The sequence below is a fragment of the Sus scrofa genome, chromosome 17 (genome assembly GCF_000003025.6).
Source record: "Sus scrofa isolate TJ Tabasco breed Duroc chromosome 17, Sscrofa11.1, whole genome shotgun sequence".
In the NCBI taxonomy this organism is placed as follows: domain Eukaryota; kingdom Metazoa; phylum Chordata; class Mammalia; order Artiodactyla; family Suidae; genus Sus; species Sus scrofa.
In genome coordinates, this window is record NC_010459.5 from 50692917 (window position 1) to 50706151 (window position 13235).

A 13235-nucleotide genomic window follows, 5' to 3' on the forward strand; every position below is an offset into this window, starting at 1 on the left:
AGGACATTAACAGTTTGCTATAGGAATTCTTTAGCATCATGCCCTGTGGAGCAGTCAGAGGAGGGCTCTCTCTGGTGGAATTAAGAACCTTTCTCATTCAAAAGAAAGGCAGTTTTTAGTAAAAATACGCAGCAGTACTCAGTGGTATCGTGGAGCCCTGGACTCTGGGACTGGCTTGTAAGGTCATGTGCAAAGCAAAACTCAGCTTTAGTCAGAAATTCCCATGGAAATTCCTTGGCAAGGGCTTACCTGGAGATCTCCATGCCATCCCTCAGTCAGTTTCAGGCAGCCAGTTTTCGCCCCAGTAGAAGTGGAAACCAGTCTCTGCTTCTTCAGGTAAGCTCCAGGTGGGAGAGAGCCCGTGTGCAGGGGTGCCTTCCCTAGCACCTGACCCACCCACTAGGGCTGGAAGGTAGTCTTTTCTCCGCTGCACACCCATCCCAGGGCACCTTCTTGTTTATTCAGTTAAGAATTGCTGATTATCTTAAGGCTGGGGGTTCAACAGTGAACCAGACAGAGTTAATACCCTGTTGGCTGGCAGTTAAGACAGAGAACAAACAAATGTATGGCACAATAGCAAAAAGTAGCAAGTGCTAAGAAAAAAATACAGTGCTGGGGATCAGGGTGGTCACAGGAGGTCTCTCTGAGGGACACACGTCTGAGCCTGGACTCTCACAGGTGAGCCGCAGGGAAGAGCACAGGAGCATGTTCAAGCCTGAGAAACAGGACGCGCAGAGGCTCTGGAGTAGGACGAGACATGTGGAGTTAAAGGGACAGCAGGGAGGCTGGGGTTATCTCTCCCAGGGGTAGAGTAGAAGGAAGATGGGGGTGGCCGAGTCAGCCTAGGTGGTGCACTTGCCGAGGGGCCCACTGTGTGAAATCCCATCCTCCGATCAAACACTTTTTTCTTTCTCTATTGAGCACTTACTAAATTTGCATAATTAAACATCTGCATAGCATAACTTTATTGCACTCCTTATTTCTTTTGCTCATTTTCTCTTTCTCTTTTTAATAGTTTAAAAAAAAAAAAATGGAAGTCTGTCTTCCAGACTCACATGAGCAGCTTGCCTAGCCAGAATCAGGGAAGCCATCCTGAGGCCCTCAGATTTTATTCTCACCTGGGAAGCTGTGTGTTTCAAAGAACTCTTAATGACTAATTCAAGATGATAATGCCCTTTTCAGACCATGAAGTTTCGGGAAACTCATTTCTTCAAACCTTCTTTCCATTAGATCTTGAAATGCATCAGCCAACTGGAGCTCGCTCAGCTGATAGGAACCGGGGTGAAGACCCGATACCTGTCTGGGTCCGGGCGGGAAAGAGAAGGCAGCCTGAAGGGCCACACGTTGGCGGGAGAAGAGTTCATGGGCCTTGGCCTCGGTAAGATACCAGGCCCCACTGCTGGCCGTCACGGATGCACCAGTCAACCGAGTGAAACCCTTCTTGTCTCATCAGGACTGTCCTGTAGGCCGTCTCTTCCTTCCTTGCCAGCTGACACTTTGTTTGTTAGTGGGAGCAGAAGTGCTGCCTCAGCTCTCTAAATTGTGATTAACCTGTCGAGTAAATGCCTGTTTTATCCACATCAGCAGGCTGCATTACTCTTCTTTCTACGTGTATAACTGTATGGGGGAGGGGAGCCATTTGCTTTTCCAAATACCTGACTGTTTTTGACCTTTACAGCCTTAATACCTGGTGTTAGAGAAGTGGGTTTGCATATCTGGATTTTTGAAGGTAGATTCAGCCTTGCTTCCAAGTTCATTTGGGGGCCTTGTTAGATAGCGTTCTTAGGAACGTAGAATTATCTCTGGCAATGCGTTGAACAGAGAGACTCTCTTGTCAGAGATGTAATAGTAAAAAGGGCAAACAAACATCCAGGCCACATTCTAAGCACTTGGTTTATATATTTTAACTCATTTAATCCTTGTAATGACTCAGTAAGGTTGGGCCTGTTGTCATCCCCATTGTGTAAATGAGAAAAGTGAGGCACAAGGGGATGAAGTGACTTGAACAGAGTCTCACTGCAAGGAAGTGGTAGAGGCAGGTTTCGAACCCAGGCCATTTGATGCAGAGAGCAGGCTCCTAGGTCCTACATACAGTGGTTGGAATAGTACCGTATAACAAAAGCACAGACTATGAAAATGAGGGAGGTATAATAGCACCTACTTCTTGGGGTGTACGTGAGGATGAGTGGAGTGAACTCCCAGAGAGCACCCCAGACCTTCAGCAGGTGTGATCCATTACATGTTCTAGGAGCTCTGGGTTAGGATCACTCGATTTGAATTTGTTTCCCTAAACACAGGCATTTAATACTATAAAAATGTAGAAGACTATTAACAAAGGGAGATGGTTGATACAAGCAAGGGAGCTTGTAGTAAGGATGTATTCTAAATGCCATATGCCAAAACCTAGGTTTAATTTTATTGTCATCGTTTGAGGGTTTGGGGTTTGTTTGTTTTTTCCTGCAAACCATTATCTTGTCTTTGAGTATTGACACCACAGGATACTTTGTTCCAAATACCTGACTGTTTTTGACCTTGTGCCTTGTGTTTCAGGCAATTTGGTGAGTGGAGGAGTGGATAAAAGACAGATGGCCAGCTTCCAGGAATCCGTTGGTGAGACCAGCTCACAGAGTGTGGTCGTAGCTGTAGACAGGTAATGATTTTGTTCTCCAGTGAAGCTGGACTACCCAGTGGCTCCCGTCTTCTATGTAGTTACTATGTATGAATGATTCCTAGTTTGTTTGACTGTTTTAAGTGTTGTCAGCTCCAGACCACTCACACTAAGAAAGATCGAAAGTGGTACTCAGATCCACAAGTACTAACTTTCCCATTCATTTGGATTTTGATCTTGAATTATATCATAACCTTTTTTAAGATTATAACTTTAACTTGGTGACCGCAGTATGTCAAACACAAGAATTTTTGCTTGTGTTCATGTTTTAGATTACCTTGTTTCCTTAGTGTAGAAATTACTTTTTAAAAATTTTTAAGAAGAGCTTAGGATTTAAAGCCTACCCATGAGTGAGAGTTGGCCAAGTTGACATTTCCATTTCTTTTTCTTCAAAACCTTCCCATTGTTTCTGTTTACTTAAAACTTGACTTGAACATCCAGGAGAAACATACGTATTCTCATTGGAAGATATTCATTATGTACTGATGCTTAACATAGGACTTGTGCAGTTCCTGTTGTGGTACATGGAAAACAAACCCGACTAGTATCCGTGAGGATGTGGGTTCGATCCCTGGCCTCTCTCAGTGGGTTGAGGATCCGATGTTGCCGTGAGCTGTGGGGTAGGTTGCAGATGCAGCTCAGATCTGCCATTAGCTGTGGCTGTGGTGTAGGCTGATAACTGTAGCTCCAGTTCGACCCCTAGCCTGGGAACTTCATATGCTGTGGGTTCAGCCCTAAAAAGCAAAAAATTAAAATAAAATAGGACTTTTTCTTAAAAACAAACTGCTGAAAATAATCTTGTACATTAAATATAGATATTTTTGAGATGATGGCTATATAGAATATATGATATAATTTATATTGCTCTCAGAACTATTTTCTTAGTATTTTTAACTCGTGTGTGTGTGTGTGTGTGTGTGTATGTGTGTGTCTTTTGTCCTTTTAGGGCTGCACTCACAGCATATGGAGGTTCCCAGGCTAGGGGTCTAATGGAACCACAGCCACCAGCCTACGCCACAGCCACAGCAACGCCAAATCTGAGCCACATCTGCAACCCACACCACAGCTCATGGCAACACCAGATCCTTAACCCAGGGATCAAACCCGAAACCTCATAGTTCCTAGTCGGATTTGTTTCTGCTGTGCCACAACGGGAACGCCTGTATTTTTAACCCGTTATTAGCATATTTTGATCACCTTGCTCCTGTTGCCTCTCCCCTTCTTTCCAGCAGATACTGCCCGTAGTGCACCTTTGATGAGTTGTCCCTACTGCTTTCCCTTTGGTTTAGGCCCAAAGAACAAAACGTATAATTCTGCTGCTAACCACACACTTCTTTCCTTTTTCTCTGCCTTAGCCAGGGAGTAGACAGTAGCACCTTTTTGTGTGCCATTACATTTTTTTTAGATATAATTCACACACCAAAAGATTTCATTACTGCTTTAAAATGTACAATTCAGTGGCTTTTCAGTACATTCTGCGTGGTGGAGCCATCACCACCGTCTAACTTGAGAGCCTTTTCGTCACCCGGTACGGAAGCCCCGCATCTGCTAGCAGGTGCTCCCCATTTCCTCTCCCACCAGTTCCTACAACCACTGATGTACTTCCTGCCGGTGTGGACTTGCTGATTCTGGACATCGATGAATTGGCTGTTTCCCCCTTTCTAGTCTGTCTCTTTTGCCTCATGATTTTGGGGCTCTGTTGTTAGATGCATGTATGTTTACAATTGTTAGGTTTTTTTCATAGATTAAATAAACCTTTTATCATTACAAAATGTTCTTTGGGAGTTCCCGTCGTGGCTCAGTGGTTAACGAATCCGACTAGGAACCGTGAGGTTGTGGGTTCGATCCCTGGCCTTGCTCAGAGGGTTAAGGATCCGGCGCTGCCGTGAGCTGTGGTGTAAATCGCAGACATGGCTTAGATACTATGTTGCTGTGGCTCTGGCGTAGGCCGGTGGCTACAGCTCCAATTGGACCCCTAGCCTGGGAACCTCCGTAAGCCACGGGAAGCAGCCCTAGAAATGGCAAAAAGACTAAATAAATAAATAAATATTTTTTTTTTAAAATGTTGTCTCTAGCAGTGATTTTAGTTTTAAGTCTGTATTGTCTGATATCAGTGCAGCTACTCTTACTCTCTTTTGTTTACGGTTTGCATGCTGTATCTTTTTTTTCATACTTTTACTTTCAACCTGTTTGTGTCTTTGAATTAAAGTGAGATTGGCAGGATGGATTAAATAAACATAGTCCAACTATATGCTGTCTGTAAAGATTCAGCCGTTTTTCTCTTTTTTAGGGCTGTACCTGCGGCATGTGAAGTTCCTAGGCTAGGGGTGGCATCGGAGCCGCAGCTGCCGGCCTACACCACAGCCACAGCAACGCCAGATCCAAGCCGCGTCTGCAACCTATACTACAGCTCACAGCAACGCTGGATCCTTAACCCGCTGAGTGAGGCCAGGGATCTAACCTGCCTCCTTACTAGTCAGGTTCATTACGGCTAAGCCACAACACGAACTGCTCAGCCATTTTTCTTGCATAATCATTTTGACAAGCCTTTGGTAGTTTCCAGAGTTAGGTCTGAAAAAGTTCATTTTGTAAAATTTTTGTCAGTTTTTCAGTTGTTCTACTAAAGGAACAGCTTTTTAAAGGTCCTCGCCCTGCCACTCCCTCTGTTGTGACATTTACTGCTATTATATTTTGACTCTTCTCCCATCCTTTTGATGTGTCACTTTCTCTTTCTGTCATTTCTGCTCTCAACTCAGCTCATTGACCAGTTCTCTACATCTGATGCCTCATCATTTATTCTAGTGGAAGTGCCAGACCTGAAATGTTTCTTTTCTGTCTTTTATAAATGTTTGAAATTGAAACTTCAGCTTCCAAATCTCGTTTTTACTGTATTATGTCTGGAATTTTCTTCCTAGAATCTTTACTGGATCTACCAGACTGGATGGAAATGCAATAGGTATGTAGTCGACTCACATGTGACAACTACAGAAGCCTCATGTTGTGACTGTCGGACCATTACTAACGAGGCCTCACGTGTGTTGTTGGGTCTGGCCTATAGTTGACTTTGTCCGCTGGCTGTGTGCCGTGTCCATGGATGAGCTGGCTTCCCCCCACCACCCCCGCATGTTCAGCTTGCAGAAGATTGTGGAAATATCGTACTACAACATGAATCGGATCCGACTGCAGTGGTCCCGGATATGGCATGTGATTGGAGATCACTTCAATAAGGTAACGCTTCAAATTCAAAAACCACTTTATCCTTGTCCAAAACAAGGTAGGCAGCTAAATTCAGAAAAGAAGTGATTTGAGTGTTTTAGATGCCTATAATCACGTCCCCTGGAGAGTCACAAACAGCTTGTAGCATACTCAGAGACTGATAGAACTCACAGAGAATGAATTAAAAATCCACTAGTATTGAAAACACTTTAGGAGTTCCCACTGTTGTGTAGTGGGTTAATGATCCAGCTTGTCTCTGTGGAGGCGCCATTTCGATCCCCAGCCTGGTGCACTGGGTTAAGGATCTGGCCTGGCTGCAGCTGTGGTGTAGGTCGCAGCTCTGGCTTCAATTTGATCCCTGGCCTGGGAATTTCCATTTGCTTCAGGGCAGCCAGAAAAGAAAAAAGAAGGGAGTTTCCATTGTGGCATAGCAGAAATGAATCCAACTAGTATCCAAGAGGATTCGGATTGGATCCATGGCCTCACTCAGTGGGTCAGGGATCCAGCATTGCCGTGAGCTGTGTTATAGGTCACAGACGTGGCTCAGATGCCACATTGCTGTGACTGTGGTGTAGCCCGGAAGCTATAGCCTCGATTTGACCCCTAACCTGTCAACTTCCATATGCTGCTGGTACAGCCCTAAAAAGCAAAAGAAAAAAAAAAGAAAAAACTTTATTATTCCATATTTAGGATCTAAGCTGACACCAGAAAAATCCTTATAGTCACTGGACAAACATACTGGTGTTTGAAGTGTTGCAAAATCCCGATGCACCTTTTGAATGACCGAAGATGGTTACGTTCTATATAGTTTCACTGTACATGTCACTATGTCTTGTATTCCGGCTCCCATGGCCACCACTCTTCTGAAACCTTTGTCAAGGAGACTAACATTTATTTAAATCAGAAGCAAGCCAGAGACTTCTGTGTTCTAAGACTGACACCTACTGAGAGAAAACCAGATTTTCTCCACTAGTGGTTTCATTATATACATATAAACATGTGCACAGGTATATTGAACAAATGAAATCAGAATATTTATTATGTATATGTATGTCTGTATCTGTAATGTCATTTGCTTAAGGGAAAACTAACAGCTTAATAACACTGTTTCCAACCAAAACACATTTCATAATTTCAAAAAAATTTTCTCAGGCCTGGAGATAAAGAGTTGTAATATAGACGCTTTAAAATAGTGTTAATAGGAGTTTCCTAGTGGCTCAGCAGGTTAAGGAGCCAAAAATAAATAAAAATAAAGTAGTGTTAATAAGAGACAATTTATCCAAAAGAGAATTGCTTCTCTATGTTGTATAGAAGAAAATTATAAAAAGAAATTCTGGGGAGTTCTCTTGCAGTGCAGCAGGTTAAGAATCCAGCATTGTCACTACAGTGGCTTGGGTCACTGCTGTGGCACAGGGGTGATCCCTGGCCCAGAAACTTGCACATGCCTCGGGCTCAAACCACCCCCACCCACCCCCACCCCCGCGTGCCCACCAAAAAATAGAAATCATCTGCCATAGGGATATAGAACAATGTAAATACGCCACCATGATCGATTGAACGCTAGCAATTGATGTCAGGAAATCAAATAGGGAAAAGGGGGGCGCTGTTGACTCTCCTGGGCAGTTGCAGGACCTCACTGAAATGAGGCATTGTCAGATGTAGTCTTGCTTCTAACTTGGTCCATCAGCTAATCAGAGTTCTTTGTTTATTTTACTTCCTTATCAGCTCAAAGTAAGGTACCTCTGAGAACACCACCTCTTTAACAGACTGTCTGAGTGCTTGGGCCAGGTAGTAGGCAGATGAGGCCCCTGCCCTCGTGGAGCTCACTTGAGTTTTGTGATAGAATAGCTGATGACAGACAGGCAACGTGCTGTGTCAGGCCTCTCCGGAGGTGGCCTTCCTGAACCGCCAGTGAAGAGGCAGTCATGAGAGCCTCCAAAAGACCAGAGCAATGGCAACACTGTCATCTGAAGAGTCAGTCAACTCAAGAGCCATTTTTTCCCACCATTTTGGATAAATAAATTCTTAGTGGGCCAATTGAAATCATTGATGTGAAGTTTTTAGAGAAAGAAAATGTGTGAACCATCATCCTGACTGCACTTCCTATTCCTGTCCAAGCCTATGACAAGCTTGGGATCTAGGCTGGCAGATTGTAATTAGACATTTCATGGTTATCAGCCTTGTTGCGGTGTCTGTTCCATCTAATCAGTGCTGTTAAGCACAGAGTTGTGGAAAACTCAATTGCTCACTCCAGGGCTCGTCTTTCTTTCCACCACCTCAGAAGGATGTTCTGCTTTCCTCTGAGAACAGAGCACATGAGAGTCCTGTGGCTTTGAATAGGGATGGCTGAGTACAGTTCTCAGGATTCTAGCACAGTCATTGCAACAGTCACATGTTTCTTTTCTTCCAAACTAGGACACAAGTATGTCCTTGGGTGTGCAAAAACTGCACGGTAAGCCTGTGTATATTCCTGAAGCAAGAATTCCTGAATCCTGGGTTTTTGAAGTGGGGAAGAGTATTCTTTTGGGGGGGGGCGAGGATGGGGAGTCTGCACTGGTGGCATATGGAAGTTCCCAGGCTCAGGGTTTACTGGAGCTACAACTCCCAGCCTATACCTTAGCCACAGCATCGCAGGATCTGAGCCACATCTGTGACCTGCACCACAGCTCATGGCAACGCTGGATCCTTAACCCATTGATCAAGGCCAGGGATCAAACCCGCATCTTCATGGATGCTAGTCAAGTTCACTACTGGTGAGCCACAACAGGAACTCCAGGAATAGTGTTCCTAATAGTGTCTAATTACATCAACGTTGCATGAACACTTTAAAAAAATTATAGCTAAAAGCACCTTTGACTATCAGCACCTCTCAACCAGACCCTCCCCAAAGCTAATTGCTTTTTAATCTGTTTGGTGTACAGGCAGACCCCAGAGATACTATGGGTTTAGTTCCAGACAAACACAGTAAAGCAAATGTTGCAGCAAAGCGAGTCCCATGAATGTTTTTGTTTCCCAGTGCATAAAAGTTATGCCTATACCATACTGTGGTGTATTAAGTATGCAATTAAAAAACTGTACACAGGCGTTCCCGTCATGGCTCAGTGGTTAATGAATCCAACTAGGAACCATGAGGTTGCAGGTTCGATCCCTGGCCTAGTTCATTAGGTTAAGTATCTGGTGTTGCTGTGAGCTGTGTTGTAGGTCTCAGACACAGCTCAGATCCCTAGTGGCTATGGCGTAGACTGGCGGCTATAGCTCCAATTAGACCCTTAGCCTGGGAACCTCCATATGCTGCAGGTGTGGCCCTAGAAAAGACAAAAAAAAAAAAAAAAAAATCACAAAAAACAAAACTGTACACACCTTAATTTTAAAATATTCGAGTTCCCCGGTGGCTCAGTGGGTTAAGAATCTGGCATTGTCACTGCTCTGGCTCTGGTTACTGCTATAGCTTGGGTTCAGTCCCTGGCCTAAGAACTTCTGCATGCCATGGGTGTGACCAAAAAAAAAAAAAACTTTATTGCTTAAAAAGTGCAAGTCAGGACTTCCTGTTGTGGCTTATCAGGTTACAAACCCAACAGGTACCTATCATGAGAATGTGGGTTCTATCCTTGGCCTCGCTCAGTGGGATTAAGGACCTGGTATTGCCGTGAACTTTGGTGTAGTTCGCAGATACGGCTCAGCTCCTGTGTTGCTGTGGCTGTGGTGTAGGCTAGCAGCTGCAACTCAATTCAACCCCTAGCCTGGGAACTTCTATATACCACAAGTGCGGCCCAAAAAAGAAAGGAAAAGAAAAAAAGCATTACCTGAACCTTCAGTAAGTTGTAATCTTTTTGCACATAGTAACGTCAGAGGTTCCTGATCACAGATCATTATAGCAAATATAATAATGAAGAGTTTGAAATATTGCAAGGCTTATCAAAATGTGACAGAGAGACACAAAGTTAGCACATTTGAAAGCATGTTTAGTTAAATGTGTGATAGTGATCTTTTGTCATTAAACTTAAAATGGTATAGGTCATGGCCAAGAAATACCTTTTCTTGTCCTAAGGTGTGCTGTCCCAGAGCATTTACCTTGAGGCAGCTTGTCTGTCTTTGATGGTCAGAATCCCGTATCCACAGGCGTTGCTCTGCCTCTCTCACCTCACGTCCTGTTCCTGCTCAGGTTGGCTGTAACCCCAATGAGGATGTGGCTATCTTCGCTGTTGACTCATTAAGGCAACTATCCATGAAATTTCTTGAGAAGGGAGAATTAGCCAACTTCCGTTTCCAGAAAGATTTTCTGAGGCCCTTTGAGCATATCATGAAGAAAAACAGGTACGTGCATTGTTCTAGAAAATCCTTGGTTACATCCCCGTTGGGAGTCTCAAAGGCCTTCTGACATTAACTACACTATTAATTTTTCCCTCTCTCGTTGGTAGAAGCAAATAAAACGAGCAGACTACAGTTCATACCTTGTCTCTAAGTAGATCACACTAAGATCTGTGTGCGACCTCTCCCTGGAGAACAGGTTACCCCCCAGCAACTCATAGAAACAGGTCATGCATCCTTCTGGGCTTGGTACTGAAGGAGTTCGGGGGGTGAGCCACTGACAAAGCACCCTCAAACAGACTCATCAATTGTGTGACCCAGCATTTCTGCCCCAGGGAGGTGATAAAAGAGTTTAGAACAGCTGTCCCTCTGAAGCAGTCACTCTCTTCATTCTTTCTCTTTACCTGTTTTTGTTTTTGTTTTTGTTTTTGGCTGCCCTGTGGCATATGGAGTTCCCAGGCCAGGGATCAGATCCCAGACCTGGGATCAGATCTGAGCCACAGTTGTGATCTATGCTGCAGCAGCACCGGATCCTTAACCCACGGTGCCAGGCTGGGAATCAAACCTGCATCCCAGTGCTGCAGAGATGCCTCTGATCCCATTGCTCCACAGTGGGAACTCCTAGCCTATACTTTTTGAGGCCTGCCATCCACTACATACTATTCTTGCTGCCGGCTGTACAGCAACAAAGCAAACAGTCCAAAATACTTGCAGCTGAGGGATGGGTATGTGTATGTTTGTTACCCTATGCTATCTGTTTTTGTGGGTATAAAATGTTCCATGATAATTATTCTTGGAGTTATTGTTGTATGGGACATGTTGGGTAAGGGGACCCTAAACCAAAGTGAGGAACAAGCCAGGAGTGGCTGGGGGTGGTCTTGGGAAGAGTGTGGTGAGCAAAGGGAAGAGCAAAAGCCCTGGGGCAGGATGTCCTTGACATAGTTGAGGAGCCAGGAGGCTAATGGGGGCGGGGCAGTGAATAGGGCAGAGCATCCTAGAAAAGTCCCAGTGCTTGTAGGCACCAGGTCACTAGACCAGTCCACTTGGTCAGCACTGTGGCTCACCCTCTGTGAGAGGCCAGCCGTTGGAGGCTTTTGAGCACAGGGAGAAGTGATGCGGTCCAGCACATGTAAAGGATCATCCCGCATTTATGCGTGGAAATGAGTAACAGGAGGATGAGTTAGCTGGCCGTTGTAGTTATCTAAGTTTGGACCAAAGAGGTCGCAGTGGTGATGAGGCACTGAGGGATTGGATTCTGCCGGCGTTTGAAAAGAAAGCCTGCAGTGTGGGCTGGTGGATGAGCCGTGGGGCAGGCAAGGGAGAAATATCAAGGATGACTTTCGGGCATCACTCTTCACGTCTGTCTTTATCCCTAAAGCATATACTCTGGATCTGTTGGAATCATATTTTTTTTTTGGCCACACACACCTGCAACACGCAGAAGTTTCCGTGCCAGGGATCAAACCCAAGCCACAGCAGTGACAACGCCAGATCCTTAAATAATAGGCCACCAGGGAACTCCCAGGATCATATTTTTAAAAAGGAAATGAAGGCTTGCAAGCTCAAAGACTTTAAGGCCATTTGGGGGCAGCACAGGCCATTTGGGGGCAGCACAGAAGTTGACAGCAGCAAAGAGTTGACATGTCTCTCTTTCTCTTGATGTCTATATGCTTGACCTTATAACTTATTTTAAGAGAGCCCAAATTAAGCTCATCCCTGAGTCTGGCATCACCCCTGATAGGAGCTTATGGACAGAAATGCCCTCCTGTCCTTGGGAACGCTATGGAGAGCAGCTGAGGAGACTGAGCCCTCGTGGGGCTGAGCAGCGTGCTCATGGCCACCTGGCTGGCTCGGGGTACCAACAGCCCCAGAGTCCTTCCTCTCCTAACTCCAGGCCTTCTCTGCCCACCCAGCATCTGAAAAGGGCCAGAGGAAGTTTAGAATCACACGCTGCCAGCCGCTCACTGACACTGTTGGACCACAACTTGCTATAACATTTTCAAAAGCACGTTGGCAGGATGCATCGAGAACCTTAATATTTTTGTGCCCTTTGACCCAGTAATTCTGCACTTCTATAACTCTCTCCCAAGAAGTTAATTTAAAATACAATGAAATGTTGTCAATCACATGAAGTAGTTTTTGAAAATCCAGGAACCACCTAACCATACAAGAATGCTGAAGTACATGTTGGTATAGCCTTGATATGGAGTGTGGGGCAGCTGCCTAAAATGGTCACGAAGTTTGTAACACGGGAAATGCTTAGTTATTCAGTGAAAAGGGCAGGTTATAGAATTTGACAAATAGTATAGTAATGAAGACAGTGAGATATCCATGTGAAATACCATAGCATCATATAAAGGTATCTTTTTCTTTATGTTTCTTCCTACATTTCCCAAAACATTTATTGTTGTCATATATTACTTTGAACAGTCAGGCTAAAAACATCTTAATAAATACGTGTAATTCTTGCCTACAAGTTGCTTTTTGCCCTGGGAAAGACTACTGTGAATTCATTTGTATCATGTGTTAAAGTCCCCTAGGTTTGTAGTCAGTCCTCTGTTATCTGCAGGTAGCAAATTTTCTTTGTGGACTGGCGGCTAATTTTTGACTCTTTTGATTTTCTCGGTGGCAAATTTTCTTTGTGGACTGCGGCTTTGTGGACTTTCTTTGATTCTGTTTTGATTTTCTCATTGCTTCTCTAAATGACCTTCCCCATTACCAGTTAGTCTGGGTCCAGTAGACAAACCTGAATGTTGTCCGAAGCCAGATGTCCTTAGGACATATAGCATCCCCAAACCACTCTGATGACTTTCAAAGCTTTCAGAGTGCAGTAGAAGCAGTAGGTTTGTGTTGTCTTGCTTTTTGCTATTTTTGAAATAATAGTGTTCACTCCATTAGTGTTTATGTCTTAAAGACATATGTGCTAATCTGTTGTAAATATCTAGGTAACACCATATTGAACCTTGCAGCTGCTTCAGAAAATGGGCCATCTTTTCTATTCTTGGGTTTTGTTTTGTGGTAATTAAATTTAAATATTTCATCT

At 44.3% G+C, this 13235-nt stretch overlaps 1 protein-coding gene across 2 annotated transcripts in view; it reads left to right on the forward strand.

Annotated features, from left to right (window-relative positions):
* Nucleotides 1-13235, forward strand: part of ARFGEF2 (ADP ribosylation factor guanine nucleotide exchange factor 2) — a 100410-nt gene that overhangs the window by 61073 nt on the left and 26102 nt on the right. For both annotated transcript variants that reach the window (XM_003483981.4, XM_005654245.3), the window contains exons 22-26: nt 1231-1378; nt 2551-2650; nt 5584-5624; nt 5727-5896; nt 10047-10198. In XM_003483981.4, coding sequence (XP_003484029.1) covers nt 1231-1378; nt 2551-2650; nt 5584-5624; nt 5727-5896; nt 10047-10198 — 611 coding nt within the window. The remainder of the gene's footprint in view (nt 1-1230; nt 1379-2550; nt 2651-5583; nt 5625-5726; nt 5897-10046; nt 10199-13235) is intronic.